The following is a 14554-nucleotide window of genomic DNA, read 5'->3' on the forward strand; positions in this document are numbered from 1 at the left end:
GCTGTAATGGGGAAGATCAGTGATGCCAGAACCGTGGGTTTTCGCCCACGAGCGCTACCCCCACTCTATGACCAAGCGTACCCCCATTCTACGACCAAGCGTACCCCCTCCTAGCGCCTGTACCGCACCACACAAGCATACCCGTCCCTCTATCCGTGCGGCGTACGCACTGCCTGGTCGGCGCTCTCCGGCGATAATTCGTTTTACCGACATCGAAGCGCTTGGGTCACAAGCAAAAACTCCAGAGTTCAAATCCCGGCGCGGATATTTTACTTCTATTCTTTAATTATTCTCTTTTTTCTCTTTCTATATTCTCAGGAGAATAAAGACTTGAAAACTGTTAATTTACAAAGCATTTTCGCAGATGGCTAATGTACGATGTTGCTCTTCTGCCTTTTTTATACATAAACAGAAATAAATCTTATTTATGTATAATATTAAATCTCTGTGTATGTATAAAAAAAGTCAGAAGACCAACGTCGTCATTAGCCAGCTGCGAAAATGCTTTGTAAATTAATAGTTTTCAAGTTTTTATTCTACTGAAAATATAGAAACAGAAATTAGAGAATAATTAATGAAAAAAGTAGAATCTTCGCATCGGCATTTGAACCTCGGTAAAATTAATTCTCGGTGGAGAGCGCAGGCCAGGCAGCGCGTACGCCGCACGGATAGAGGGACGGGTATGCTTGTGTGGTGCGGTACAGGCGCTAGGAGGGGGTACGCTTGGTCGTAGAATGGGGGTACGCTTGGTTATAGAGTGGGGGTAGCGCTCGTGGGCGAAAACTGTGATGCCAGATCGGGGACGGGTTCCCTCGAGAATTTCCCCCACCCCGCGCACACTACGCCGGAGCGGCGCGTCCGTGAGCTCGGCGCTTCGGAGTCCAACTCACGGACACGCAGCTCCGGCGTAGTGTGCGCGAGGTGGGGGAAATTCTCGAGGGAACCCGTCCCCGATCTGGCATCACAGTGCGAAAACCCACGGTTCTGGCATCACTGGGGAAGATGATGCTAAGCTCGGCGCAGATGGCGCCATTAGCGCCTGTACTGTGGTTTTGAATGAGTGCGCATGTGTGAATGGTTTGCGCGCGAATTTTTCATTTGTGAAAAGTGTTACATGAAGTGTTACATATTGTTTTACACGTGTGCTAGTAGCGTCACGGGTGGGAAAAACTTACAGTCATCTTCCTCATTGAAGTGCTTCGAAAAGACGACGTAGTTCAAAATATTATGGGAAATGCAAGAAATGACTATATGCAAAATTTTACGTACGCCAACAGATACATATGTAAGTACGACTAATTCTACTTTTTATTTTTTTACTGATTTGAGACTTTAGAGTGAAAATTTGATTGTACTTGAAATTATAAGAGAGGTCGCTCAAAATCTTTATAAAATTATTTTGAATGTGAATGATTTCCGAAGGACGCAATTGAATCGTTCTAATGAAACGATTAATTACTTATGTTATGATTTCCATACCTTTTATTAAACAAACATACGAGTAATATGATATTACAGTGTTAAATAAAACTAGTACCTAATAATTTCGTACTTTTCTTTATCTTATGGAACCATTTTTAATAAACGTTCTAAAATAACTTGTTTCCATGGAATTTTCATTTTTTATTATTCAGATTCTAAAATATTTGTTCCATGAGAACACTTTTTAAAAAAGTTCCTAAAGGATTTCAAGGGGTTTCGTAAGGGATTTATTCCCATAAAAAATCCAGAGGAATAGATATTTTCTTAAACGAACATATAAGTTCTAACAGAATCTTTTTAAAAACGAAAGGTAACTGTTTATTGCGATCGCTTCCTAAAAATAAATTCATAAATAACTAAACTTTTTCATCAAAATGTATCTGCTAAAATGAAAGACTCTAATTAGAAAAATGGCAAAAAACCTATGTACTCTATTAAGATAATGGCGTTTGTAACGAATCAAACAGACTGACAATAAGAGCGTAACAGGATTTACGTGACATGCAATCTACTGTCACGGGGACTCTACGCGAATCGAAATACAAGCCAGCGACTTGAAGGAAGTGCCAATCCATTCCCAGTGCTGCATCTCCATTCAAGACTACAATTGAATTTGAAATACAACCAAAGAGTTTTAGGAAACGTTCACCCCTGAGAAATCACTTCAATTTCGGTTATTCGACGTAGAAAATTTGTTAGCAACCGGGTCACATCTGCAGACGCAGCAGGAAGGGAAAAGAAACCAGTCCATGAAGATACCTTTACAGTCGTTATCGGGGTCGTATGCAAGTAATCTGTGCCATTTGTACTTCTGCTCGCAGCCACAGTCTCCGCTGCAACGATTCGTCTGTGTTTTTCTGAAACGAAACAGGAATACATATCTTAATTATACTAATTCACATTAGTATAAATCCTGATCAAGGTACTTCACATTAGGATGCATTCAATTGAAAATCCGTGGAAGGAGCAAAGAACGCATACAAAAATATCCGAATAAATTCAATATTTATTTTATATAAATCTAGTTATATTGTAGCGTAACACATATTTTAAGACAGAGTATTGTTCGCAAGGGATCATGCTAGGAAAAACTACCCTCGCGCCAAATACGACAACAGGGACAGCCTTGATTGGTCGGGCCTTGCGGCCCAAAATAGTATAAAGGCCAGCTCTTTTTCGGTAATAAGTCAGCCATTAGAAAAAATTCATCAATCATTCGATAATGGAAATATTTCGTTTGGATTTGGATTCTGACAGTGGGGAAATTTTGCGATTTTATGGCCAAAACCACAAAAATGAAAATTTTGAATTTGACAAAATTAATGCAAATGACAATTGAAGAACTATATCCATTTTCGTGGTCAAAACCTGAAAACTTATTTTTAATATATAAAATTCGGCACTTTTACGTTCTGATATATGAGGAAATAAATTATCCGAAAAACAGCACTTACAAATATTACGAACGATAAAGATTTTTTTATTATTTACATTTATACATTAGGTACGCTATGTGCAAAATCACCTTCTCGGTAGATACGTCTCTTGGCAAGATTAAAAACATACATTCCCTCTTAAATTTTAGAATATACTGGGGCAAATACGACTCCAAAAAACTATTTATATAATGTTTCCGCTGTCAACCACATAAGCACTCGTCACATAATTACAATATACAATACAAGTGCTTAAAATGCACTGCTCCCACGATGCCCGCACCTGCGCTGAAACCCCAGACTCCCCTACTACATGTGCAAATTGCAAAGGTAACCATACAGTAAACTATTTCAAATGTCTAACATCCCTGGCATTTTTAGCCAAAAAGGAAAAAATGCATCTATACCTGAACCGGTTCGTGCTCAGTCTTTCATACGACTCCAGCCAAAGACCTTCCCTCCCAGAGCACATATCCCACCTCTCATCCATAAAACCCAACAACATACCCCAATTCTTCACAACTCACCAATATTCGATCAAATAACACTCAAGGCAAATTTCAGTCCCTGAAAAAGTCGGGTCTTTTTCTCCTAGCTCTAAAAATTATAGATCGTCTTTAACAACACTTTCTTCGATCCACAAATTCATCCGATAGATTGAAAGACACCATACAATTATACAGCTCAAGAACTAGATAAAAATAGCCTGTAAAAACATTCTCCTATGAAATGTCACCCGAAACCCAACTGAAATTTCAAAACTACAACATTAGCCCGAAAGACAGAACCTGTGCCAGACGTGGCGGAGTTGCCATTCTCCTTTACAAATCCATACCTTATGAAACTCTCTTATTCGTATAGGAGTTCATATCCATTCGCACTAAATTAAACCCAAATCTACCACTTGGGGCAGTATATCTCCCTCAAGATAAGAAACTAACCACTAACAACCTTGATATCATTAATGCACACTCGCATTCTAACTATTCCTTAATAGAAGCAGATCACTAAAATCATTAACACAGACTGAGTATCAAAAAACTTTATAATAGGTATCCCTTACACTAGACATGCCCAACTATCTCTGCGGCGACTTTGACAATGGGGTGGGGAGCAATTAGACCACCTCTCTCTTTGGAACACCTACAAACTCTTAAGAACTAAGAGCTCTGCAATGCTACCTCTGATGCATAACAATCATGTTCTCCACTTTGACACAGACAAAGCCTTGCTTCTAGCCCCATCTTTTCAACTCATTCACAACTCTGTCACTAACTCAACTTCCCATTGCAAGCGGAAACTATCAACTTATCTCAAACCAAAGTCAATATTTGACGTCATCAAAGAACTCCCCAATAATCAATCTCCAGAGCTGGATGGCATCACCACTGCTAAACTTAAGAACGCGTCTCCCAAAATCATTACTCAGTTCTTCCACATACTAAGAAGCCGTCATCTGCCGACCTATTTTACCTCAGCTTGGAAGACAGTCAAAATTTTCCTTATCAAAAAACCCAAAAACCCATTTGACCTCAGTAGCAGCAGGCTAATTAGCCAACTTAGCATGCTCATTGTCAGTAAAGTTTTCATGAGAATCATCCACTTCCAGATCCAAACCTACCTACAAAACAAAAATACTATTATTCCATAACAATTTGAATTTAGATCTAGCTACTCTACCATTCTTCACATTGTCAGTGGAACGGAAAACATAACCTTTGAGCACAACAAGAATAGACTTACGTATTGTTAGATTGTCCCTTTAGACCTCAATAAGGCCTTCAGGTCTTCTCTGAAAACTCACCCGACTCTCCTTGCCTTCTGACCACTGTCAAATTATATACAGTGTCCCAAAAATGTTGGAGTTCCTTGAAAGAAGTGACTCGTGGGGTGATTTGAAACAACTTTTTCCTCAGCGAAAATATTATTCAAAAACTAGGGTGAAACCCAACTCCCATTTAAACAGAAAATTGAACTCCCTAAATCAGAATTTACCCAATAACCTACATACTAATGAATCTATTTCAAGTGTTATATATTTTGAAACTTTTCCCTGTATCCCACACATGTCTTTTCTCTATACGCCAAGACATTACTATCATCCAATACCCCAAAATAAATGCAGGCATAAAGGAGCATTACCGTCGGCATTGCAGCACCCTCATACAAGAGGTTAAAAAAAACCAAACCGTAAGTAGTCAGTTACACTCGGTCTCGATACCCGACAGCTAAATTTAAAGAGCAGACGTACCCGGGCGGCGCAAAAACGGCAAACTTTTAATTAACCATACCTCCTGTGGTATGGGAAGACGTTCCTTCGCGACGAAAACAACACCCCTACCACTAATGCACTCGCCGTCCTTCGACTCTTTCCATGACGAAGCTACAAGTGAAATCCCCAGGTCGCAGATTGGTTTCTTCAAATTCGTTACGAACTTTTTTTTTATAAAAGACAAACAATAATGTGTGTGAAAAATACACGAACTCTCCTCACTTGTCCGACTTCCGATAAATATTTTACCGGACATCGCCGAGATCTTATAGGTTTTAATTTATTATGCATAGACTAATTCGTTTTGTAAACTTCTCGCATATGCTGTTCCATGATTCTTTGATAGAAGAATTGGTAATTTTAACTTTAATAATTTTAACTGTAACATTAATTAAATGCGCAAAATATGTCATATGTATATACATATGCGATGAGCGAATACTTTTGTGAGTAACCGTATTTTCTTTCCTTTTTTTTTACATTTCGTGCATTCTTCAGCTATTTCTTTTTCGTTAATGAACACATGAGTGAAACTTTATTTACGCGTGTAATGATGCTTGGCTTGTATACTTACGAGCAAACTTCTTGATGAATGGCCTGCTCAAAGTGCTGTGTATTTACAATGGCACGAATTTTACCAGCGCTGTTACTAGCCCAGTAAGGCGTCACGATTTCCACTTTAGATTCGCACGCATCAACTCTAAAAAGCACAAATACCAGTATTTTTTTAAATTACAGATTCTTCGTGGAAGAAAATACAATTTTTTGTATTAATAGTGCTATTAGCAGTTGAGTAACAATGAAAGTTAGAAATCAAATATATCTAAACAGACTATACCCGCAAATTAATCAAAAGAAAAACAATTTTGGACAAAATACAACGTTGATTAAGCGAAAGTGTTAATGCTGGCGGTATGGTGCAGGTTTTGTCAATTGCGAAGAGATTGGATAAAAATGTTACATGAGCTTATCATGTAGGGGCCGAGATGTCCCTACCTCGGGGCCCAACCCAACGCAGCAGGAATCTGAACCCAAATATTCCCACAGCATGCATTACAATAAATTTTTGGAAGATGAAACCAATAATATTATACAGCCAATGTGTAGTCTGACTACTTAATTATTCATTATTTAATCCCCGAATGGTGGACGATTCGAGCGATCATACTGAAGTTGGTGCCTGTAGTATCGGTTCCACTATACGCACTTTACTTGGGTGATTTTTTCTTGTTATAGCAATTCATATTACGAATAACTGAAGTTTTCTCTATTACTATTCAGTGTTGCGTTTAAGAATCATACGCTTGGGTAAACAAATACCCAGACACCGCTGTCGAAGGGTTACAAAGATCACATAAAAAGGATCAGTTACGCTGTTTATTATTTGTTAATCATTTTTGCTGTACCGATATCACAAAGTAATGAATTATTTAATTTTAATGAATTCAATTCTACAATTATGTACCTGCCACTTTCGTTATTTCGATTTTTTCCTGGAGACTGCCTTGGATTTCTAGTCTTCCTGATATTAGCAAAGAATGAGTCACCATCAGCCTCAATTGGTGGTTCCGATTTCCTCTGAAAACTAGGGCCACCGTCTGGGATATCGTGTTTTACAACTTCTCTGCTTTTTCTTCTCCTACGTGTTCGATGCCCAGATTCTCTGGTTGATGAACCATATCCTGAAGTCATCTCGAAGTCACCGTACATTCTCTTCATTAACGCTTTATTCTCATCGATAAAACGCTCTATCCGTTCTCTGAAACCATATTGTTATGTCCAGTTTACTACATTTCAGCCGTATTAAAATATTTAATATTACGCGTTTGATTGCATATAATAACAATAAATCAAGTTGATTTTAAGCTAATTTTCCCTCGCAATCCCCCCCCCCCTTAACGGCCTAATTCAAATACTTCTCTGAACACAGAAACTGTAGATTGAAGAATTAAGTTAATATCTAAGAATTTTGTTGTATTGTTCAAATATATAGGTGCCGATATTTAAAACTGATTTTTAATAGTAGAATATTTGGTAAAAGACGCACTTTGCGTATCAAAATTTGTTCTCATAATAATAAATATTGGGTGAAATAAAATTGTATACTACTATATTTACATGTAGTAGCAAAGAACAAATTATTGAATAATGTATTCTGGACACATTAAGATATTAGGATAATCATATAATATATTATTACACTATAATTACAACTATTACATTGGGTATGAGTTTCCGGCAGTTGGACAAAACAGCTGATGATATTTTTTAATGCACGGTACACCACGTACCAAATCTCCCCTCAGTTCGACACCTAAAGCAACAGATAGCGCGGTCCAAAGAATCTGCAACATGAAAAGAACGTATGTTAAGTACGCACTATTTTATTACATACTGTATTATTTTAGAAATTGCTATTGCTTTCAAAATAATTATTACTTTCTTTTAATTGCATAATAATAAATAATTACAGATTTTTATCAATGTGATTTTGATATTATTCATAAATTATTGTGTTTAATACAATTAATTGAAATACAAAATATATCGACATTTGCAACGTTGTACAGTAATTGTTATAAAGTCTCCATGTACGTAAATTCTAAACATTAATTTTCAATAATTATAGCACGTACATATTTACATGCTATTCTATTCTAAGGAAATGCACTGAGGAAATTGGACTTCCGTTCCCAGTGTGATGGAGAGGGGAGTGAAAAAGTGCAGTGCTGAAAGTGGATGTATGTTGAGTGTTGGATTGAACTGTCGAGGTAAAAATGTGGGGAAAATAGAGGGGTGGAGTAGCAGGAAGGTAGGAAATGGTCAGGGTGAAAGAAAGGGGAAGGTGGTAGAAGAAAAGGGCGAGAAGAGTAGATGGAGGTTGAGGAGAAAAGTGGGATAAGACAAACAAAAGCAGTGCGGATAGGAAGAGGTAGCAGGCGATACCGGGTGGTGAAGGAGTGAAAGGAAGAGGTAAGGAAGAGAGCGGAGGGGGAAAAAGGTGGCGACTAAGGAAAGGACGAAAGAGCTAGGCGAAAGAGGTAGGGGGGGGGGCGTAAGAGAGAGAACAAAAGAGGAGTAAGAACAGACAGCAAAGAATGTTCAAGGAGAGGAGGGAGGTAGAACAGAGGGAAGAAGAAGCAAGGAGAAAAGACAGGCCTACGAACGCGGAAAGGTTTAACCTAGAGTAGGTCTGCCACATGCAACAGCCAAACGCTGAACTTTTACGTTGTTAACCGTTGCGAGGGTTCTGATTGAACTGCATGAGTGCGCATCCATGTAGGCTCGTACCATGAGTCTATGTAACTGGGCCCCTTGTTGGGCTCAGTGCGGAACAGATCCCGCAACAGAATTGAGGATAGTAAATTTCACAAAACGTTTGCTACTTCCGGTATTTGGTGCGACTTGAATTATGCCGTCCTCAATGTTTAATGATAATAAGCAACCCGGAATGAGGTATATGTACAAGAAGCAGAAAAATTGACAATATAGAAAAGTATTATTAAATTTCACCGACACATAATATATTTAGAATGTTATTGTAGTGTGGAACATGGGGATGGGTGCGTACTGTGTACCCCGTGATGCGGTGTGTGGTGGGGCAAGCCTCGTGTGTGAAGGAGAGAGTCGAGCGAGCCTTAGGCGAGAGGCACGCGAACGGACACTACAGTTATTACTATATAAATAAATAACTCGCAAAGGAAAAGAACAAAATTGTATATAACGATATATCATTTACAAAAGGCAGAAAATTATATACTAATAAATAGGTAGCACCATAGGTGTACAAATAGCATAGCCGTTTGAATCTGGAGACCTCTTTCCAATTATGGTGCGCCGGGTCAGAGCCGAGCGTGGAGGTGAGCAACGAAATAGCTCCACACTCGGCTCCTGATCCGGCGCCCTGAATCGCAAAGAAGTTTCCCGATCCAAGAGGCTGTTTGTGCACTTTTGATATAGACTCATTGTACAAGCCTGCATGGACGCACGATCTTGCAGTTCTCCCACAACCTATGCTGTGGTTAGAAACGTAGCAGTTATGCGCTCGCTTGTTACCCGGGTCCCAGAACTTAAGGCGGCATTTGCTCCTTACCGGGCAGGTCTGAGCTAGAGAGAAGAAATACACGTAATGCCTCGAGGCCCGCCGATTCTGCTCGCCAACCTCAACCACTCCATGCGAGCGCACGACCTGCTTGAGCAGGCTCGCCTGGAGTTGGGGGTCGGGCTGGTCGTCGCCGCCGAGCCGTATCCGCTGCCGGACCGATGCTTTCGGTCCACGAATCCGGATCGGCAGGTGGCGATGATGTGGGGAGTGGGCCGCGGTGCCCTGCCGTGTTCGGTCGCCCGACACGGGAGAGGCTGGATGGCTGCCCGGTGGGGGGGATTCCTCGCGGTTGGGTGCTACTTCGCCCCGAGACTTTCCGTCGCGGAGTTCGAGGACCGGCTACACGAGCTGGGGGCCTTTATAGTCCCCCAGAGAGCTCAGCCGGTCGTGCTTCTGGGGGATTTCAACGCTCACGCCACCGAGTGGGGTGCTCCCAGAACGGACTCCAGGGGCGAGGTGCTTCTCGAGTGGACGGAGGCGATGGGGTTCTCGCTAAAGAACCCCCACGCGGTCACGACGTATCGCGGCCCGCGGGGCGAGTCGGTGATCGACTTGATCTGGGTGAATCCCGCGGCCGCCGCGTCAACGTCTCACTGCTGGGTGGCGGAGGATTGCGAGCCAGCTTCTGATCACATGTATGTGATGCTGGCCACCTCCGCTCCCCCGCCTCCCCCCCGAGTCGGAGGGCATCCACCGCGATGGGCGCTCGCGCGCCTCGATGCTGAGGCGGCCCTGCTCGCTTCCTCCGTCGTCGCCTGGCCTCCGTTGCCCGGCGACGTCCTCGATGACCCCGTTGCCGGCGCGCTCTGGTTCCGTCGCGCGTTGCAGGCGATCTGCGACGCGACTATGCCACGGACCGGGCCGCCGGGTGGGGGTCGGAGGTCGGTGTACTGGTGGTCCGCCGAGATCGCGGACCTCCGCGCGGCTAATTTAACAGCCAGACGCCAGTACACCAGGGCCCGTCGTCAGGACCGACGGCGGGTCTCGGAGGAAAGGCTCCGCGAGCTGCGTTCCGCCTTTTCGGCGGCGCGGCGCGAACTTCGCGGAGCCATAGCCCGGGCGAAAGATCAATGCTGTCGGGAATTCGTCGCGACCCTCAACGAGGACCCTTGGGGGCGCCCGTACAAGGCCGTGTCCGTGAAACTCGGTCCTTGGGCGCCCCCCGTCACGGAGGGCCTCGATCCCCGGCTCCTAGACCAAGTTCTAGTGGCGCTGTTCCCCCCTCCCCCGGTACACGGGGAGGGTGGCGCCGACGAGTCCGGGGATCCGTGGTTGATCGGGGGTGCGGATACTTCCGATGCCCCCGGGGTCAGCGACGAGGAGCTCGCTTCCTCGGTGGAGCGAATGCGTAAGAGGAACGCGGCTCCGGGTCCCGACGGTGTGCCCGGGCGAGTATGGGCCTGCGCGTTGAGTGCCCTTGGAGTCGGCCTCAGGCGGCTGTTCGACGCCGTCCTGAGAACCGGCAGATTCCCCCCTGCCTGGAAGGAGGCGAGGCTGGTCCTCCTCCGGAAGCCTGGAAAACCCGCGGAGTCACCCTCGGCTTATAGGCCGATATGCCTCCTGGACGAGGCGGGCAAGCTCCTCGAGCGTGTCGTGGCTGCCCGCCTGTGCGCGCACCTGGAGGCAGTTGGCCCGGACCTATCCGACCGCCAATTCGGCTTCAGACGGCAGCGATCGACCATCGATGCGATTCAGCTCGTACGATCGCTGTCGCGCCGAGCGGCCGAGGGGGGCGGTGTGGGCGTTGCTGTCTCTCTAGACATAGCCAACGCCTTTAACACCGTCTCCTGGGCGGCGATCGAGCGGGCGCTGGTGTTTCACAACGTCCCGCTCTACCTTCGCCGCCTGGTCCGGGACTACCTCCGCGACCGATCGGTGTCGTACGTCGGTCGTGGAGGGAACGGGGTGGCTCCAGTGCACCGCGGGGTTCCGCAGGGGTCCGTGTTGGGCCCCCTGCTATGGAACCTAGCCTACGACGCGGTGCTGCGGGTTGAGATGCCGTCGCCGGAGGTCTCGTTGGTCTGCTACGCCGACGACACTCTGGTGGTGGCTTCCGGGCGGAAGTGGAGGGACGCGATCGGCCTCGCGGAGAGAGCGCTGCGACGCGTCGTTGCCTCGATCGGGACGCTCGGTCTGCGAGTCGCCTTGGAGAAAACCGAGGCGATGTGGCTCGCGGACAGGGTTGGGAGCGGTGTCCCCAACGGAGCGTCCCTGAGGATCGGGGAAGCCTGCATCAGGGTCGGCCGATCGATGAAGTATCTCGGTCTGACCCTGGACACCTACTGGCGATTCACGCGCCACTTCAAGACCCTCGCCCCCAGGTTGGAGAAGCAGGTATTCGCCTTTCGACGAATCATGCCCAACCTGGGTGGTCCACACGAGGGTGTTCGACGGTTATACGTGACGGTCGTTCGGTCCATGGCGCTGTACGGCGCGCCTGTCTGGGCCGGCGACCTGGAGGACTGCCGCGTTGGGCGCGAACTTTTGGCAAGAGTTCATCGCCTGGCGGTCCTCCGATCCGTGCGAGCTTATCGCACGGTGTCGCACGTCGAACTGTCCGCCTTGGCCGGGTCCCCTCCTTTCCATCTGCTCGCGGAGATGGAGGCGGAAGTATATTCCGCCGTCCGAGATCTCCGCGAAGCTGGGGGCCCACTGGCCGACGGGCAAGAAGTGGCGAGGGGCCAGGCCCGGCAGCGCATGGAAGCCAAATGGCTCGAATGGTTGGCCCTCCCAGAACATCGGGAGGGTCGCGTTGTCGGGGCGCTCCTGCCCATCATGAACGAATGGGTGGGGCGCGGGTATGGCAGGCTTACCTTCCGCCTGACGCAGATCATCACAGGTGTCGGCTGTTTCGGCACCTATCTGCGTCGCATCGGGCGGGAGGAGACGTCGCGGTGCTTCAGCTGCGACTCGGGCGACGAGGATACGGCGGATCACACCCTGGCCAGATGCCGGGAGTGGATCGACGATCGCCGTGTCCTCGAGTTGCAGCTGGGCCCGGATCTCTCGCTGCCGACGGTCGTGCGTCGCATGGCGAGAGACCGGGCGTGTTGGGTGGCCGTCTCCGTGTATGCGGAGGCGGTCATGGGAGAGAAGGAGGAGGCGGAACGCGAGCGGGAGATGACGGGTCACCCGTCCCGTCTCGCGGCCCCCAGACGCCGAGGTCGGCGAAGATGACCTGGAGCCGGGGGAGGTCGGGTGGTGACGTAGTTCAGCGCGTCACCCCGCTCCCCGACGGCGAATCACCGGGTCTGGGGGGCCCCCCTCTTCGGGGCCACCTTGGGAGGTGGTGGCAGTGCCACGGGGTTGCCGTCGGCGTCGCGTCGTGGCAGGTCGCGGCGTGCGGCGGCGGCGTAGAGATCTGGGGGTCCTCGTTTCTGAGGGCCCCCTCGGGGGGTAGCCGAACATCCGCTACCCCCCCGGGAGCCGCGCTATAAGCGCTCTTTTTTAACGCGCTCCCGTCGTAGGCGATCGAACAGATAGGGTGAGTTCGGCGGTCAACGGGACCGTCATTGCACTCTGCCCCTGCCCCGGGGTGTCCGCTTGCGGCTCTCCCGGGTGCGGCGGCGGAAGAACGGTCCCTTGGATCATTTGACCAGGTGCCGTCTCCCCGCCCGGCCACTGTCCGGGTTACTGTTCGATCGCGGGGGTCGCGGGGTGAGGGTGCCGGGGGGCACACTCACCCCTCCGCAACACCATGCGACCCCCAGAAGTGGCGACGCGGACGAGTGGTCCGTCGCGCGTCGCCGGAGTTTCGGGAAGGCCCCGCCGTCATCGCGCGGGGTTGTTGAGCGCGGAGTTCGCCTTTGCGCTGAGGGGGGGGGGCAAGCGGATGTATCGCTAGTTTGCTCCCGCGTAAAGTCCCTCCCCTCGTGCGCGCGACTCCGCGCCCGAGGAAGACCACCGTGGAGTTTTAGTGGGTGCAAGCCCCACATAACCCCGTCCCTCCCCCGGGGGCCGGGGTATCCGTTAGGGATTTCTCCACGTCAAAAAAAAAAAAAAAAAAAAAAAAAAGAGAGAAGAAATAATACAGGAGGAGTAGAGGAGTTGCTGAGAAAGAAGGGGTAGGCAAAATGGGTTTACAAGAAGAGAAGGAAAAGCTGTTTAGGATAAGCAAGAAAGTAGCTAGGTCACCGCTAGGAAAAGGAGGACACGAGGAAGGGAATATAATGGAGATGCTAAGATGTATGTGGGAGGAGATAGCGGAAGGTAGGGAAGGAGGCAAAGGAAAGGACAAATGGTCAGGAGGAGTGACTGAAAGGAGATATAGAAGGGCTAAAAGACGAAATGAGAAAGAAGGGGGGGGGAGAGTAAAATAAAATGGGAAATGCGGGAGTTAGAGCAGAGGATGGAAAAGTTAGAGTGAGAAGGAGGGAAGGAGGGGGGGGGGGCTGCGGGATAGGTTAGAAAAATTGAAGATAGTCTCAAAAGAAGGTAGGACAGGAGAGCAGTATGGGGTGGAGGAAGAGGTAGAAAAAAGGCGTAGGGAGCTGGAATGGAAGGTACAGGAAAACGAAAGGGAGGAGAGGAGGAGAAATAGCGTGGTAAAGGGGATGGCAGATATGGGCGATAAGATCAAGGAGTGAGTGGAAGAATTATTTAGGATTATGAAGATAGAAGAAGGAATCGTGACGGTAAAAAATGTAAGGGAAGGCGGAGGGATCGTGGTAGCGAAGCTAAGGGATGGGGAAACGAAAAGAAGAGTCACGGCGGCGAAGAAGAAATTAGTAGGCAGAAAAGAGAGGATAGATGATCATTTGACATGGTGGGAAAGGAAGATGAGGAGAAACCTAGGAGCAATCCGAGGCTTCGTTCTCGAGATGTTAACAATGGAATATTAGCGGTGGAACTTCCAGGCTGCGCAGTTTAAAGACGCAACAGCTGACGCGGAGCAGTGAACCCTAGCACTCAAACGCTGGAGGCATGCGTAGATACATTCCCACACTCGCAGTAGAACCGACCGTGCTGGTTCAAACCGTGAAAATGGAATAGAGACGCTAATTGTCAATAGAGTGCTAGGGGTCACTGCTCCGCGTCAGCTGTTGCGTCTTTAAACTGCGTGACTCGGAAGGTTCCACCGCTAATATTCAACTGTTAACATCTCGAGAACGAAACATCGGATCCCAAAACGGTAAAGGACTTTTCGATGTCTTCCTGAACAGGATATTGTATGTTCCGGATTGTCCCTCAATTCTGGACCACCCCATATACCTATGTATAGGGTAAAAGACCCAATTACTGCCACCTAGCCAATTACCA

General features: G+C 47.2%; 1 protein-coding gene across 1 annotated transcript in view; it reads right to left on the reverse strand.

Moving 5' to 3' along the window:
- Positions 1-1443: 1443 nt before the first annotated feature.
- Positions 1444-14554, reverse strand: part of Spz3 (Spaetzle domain-containing protein 3) — a 56574-nt gene continuing 43463 nt past the window's right edge. Inside the window, exons 4-7 of the mRNA XM_076830304.1 lie at positions 7411-7535; positions 6656-6949; positions 5765-5890; positions 1444-2339 (exon numbers count right to left, since the gene is read on the reverse strand). Coding sequence (XP_076686419.1) covers positions 2147-2339; positions 5765-5890; positions 6656-6949; positions 7411-7535 — 738 coding nt within the window. The 3' untranslated portion in view covers positions 1444-2146. The remainder of the gene's footprint in view (positions 2340-5764; positions 5891-6655; positions 6950-7410; positions 7536-14554) is intronic.

This window comes from Andrena cerasifolii, chromosome 2, assembly GCF_050908995.1.
Source record: "Andrena cerasifolii isolate SP2316 chromosome 2, iyAndCera1_principal, whole genome shotgun sequence".
Taxonomy (NCBI): Eukaryota; Metazoa; Arthropoda; class Insecta; order Hymenoptera; family Andrenidae; genus Andrena; species Andrena cerasifolii.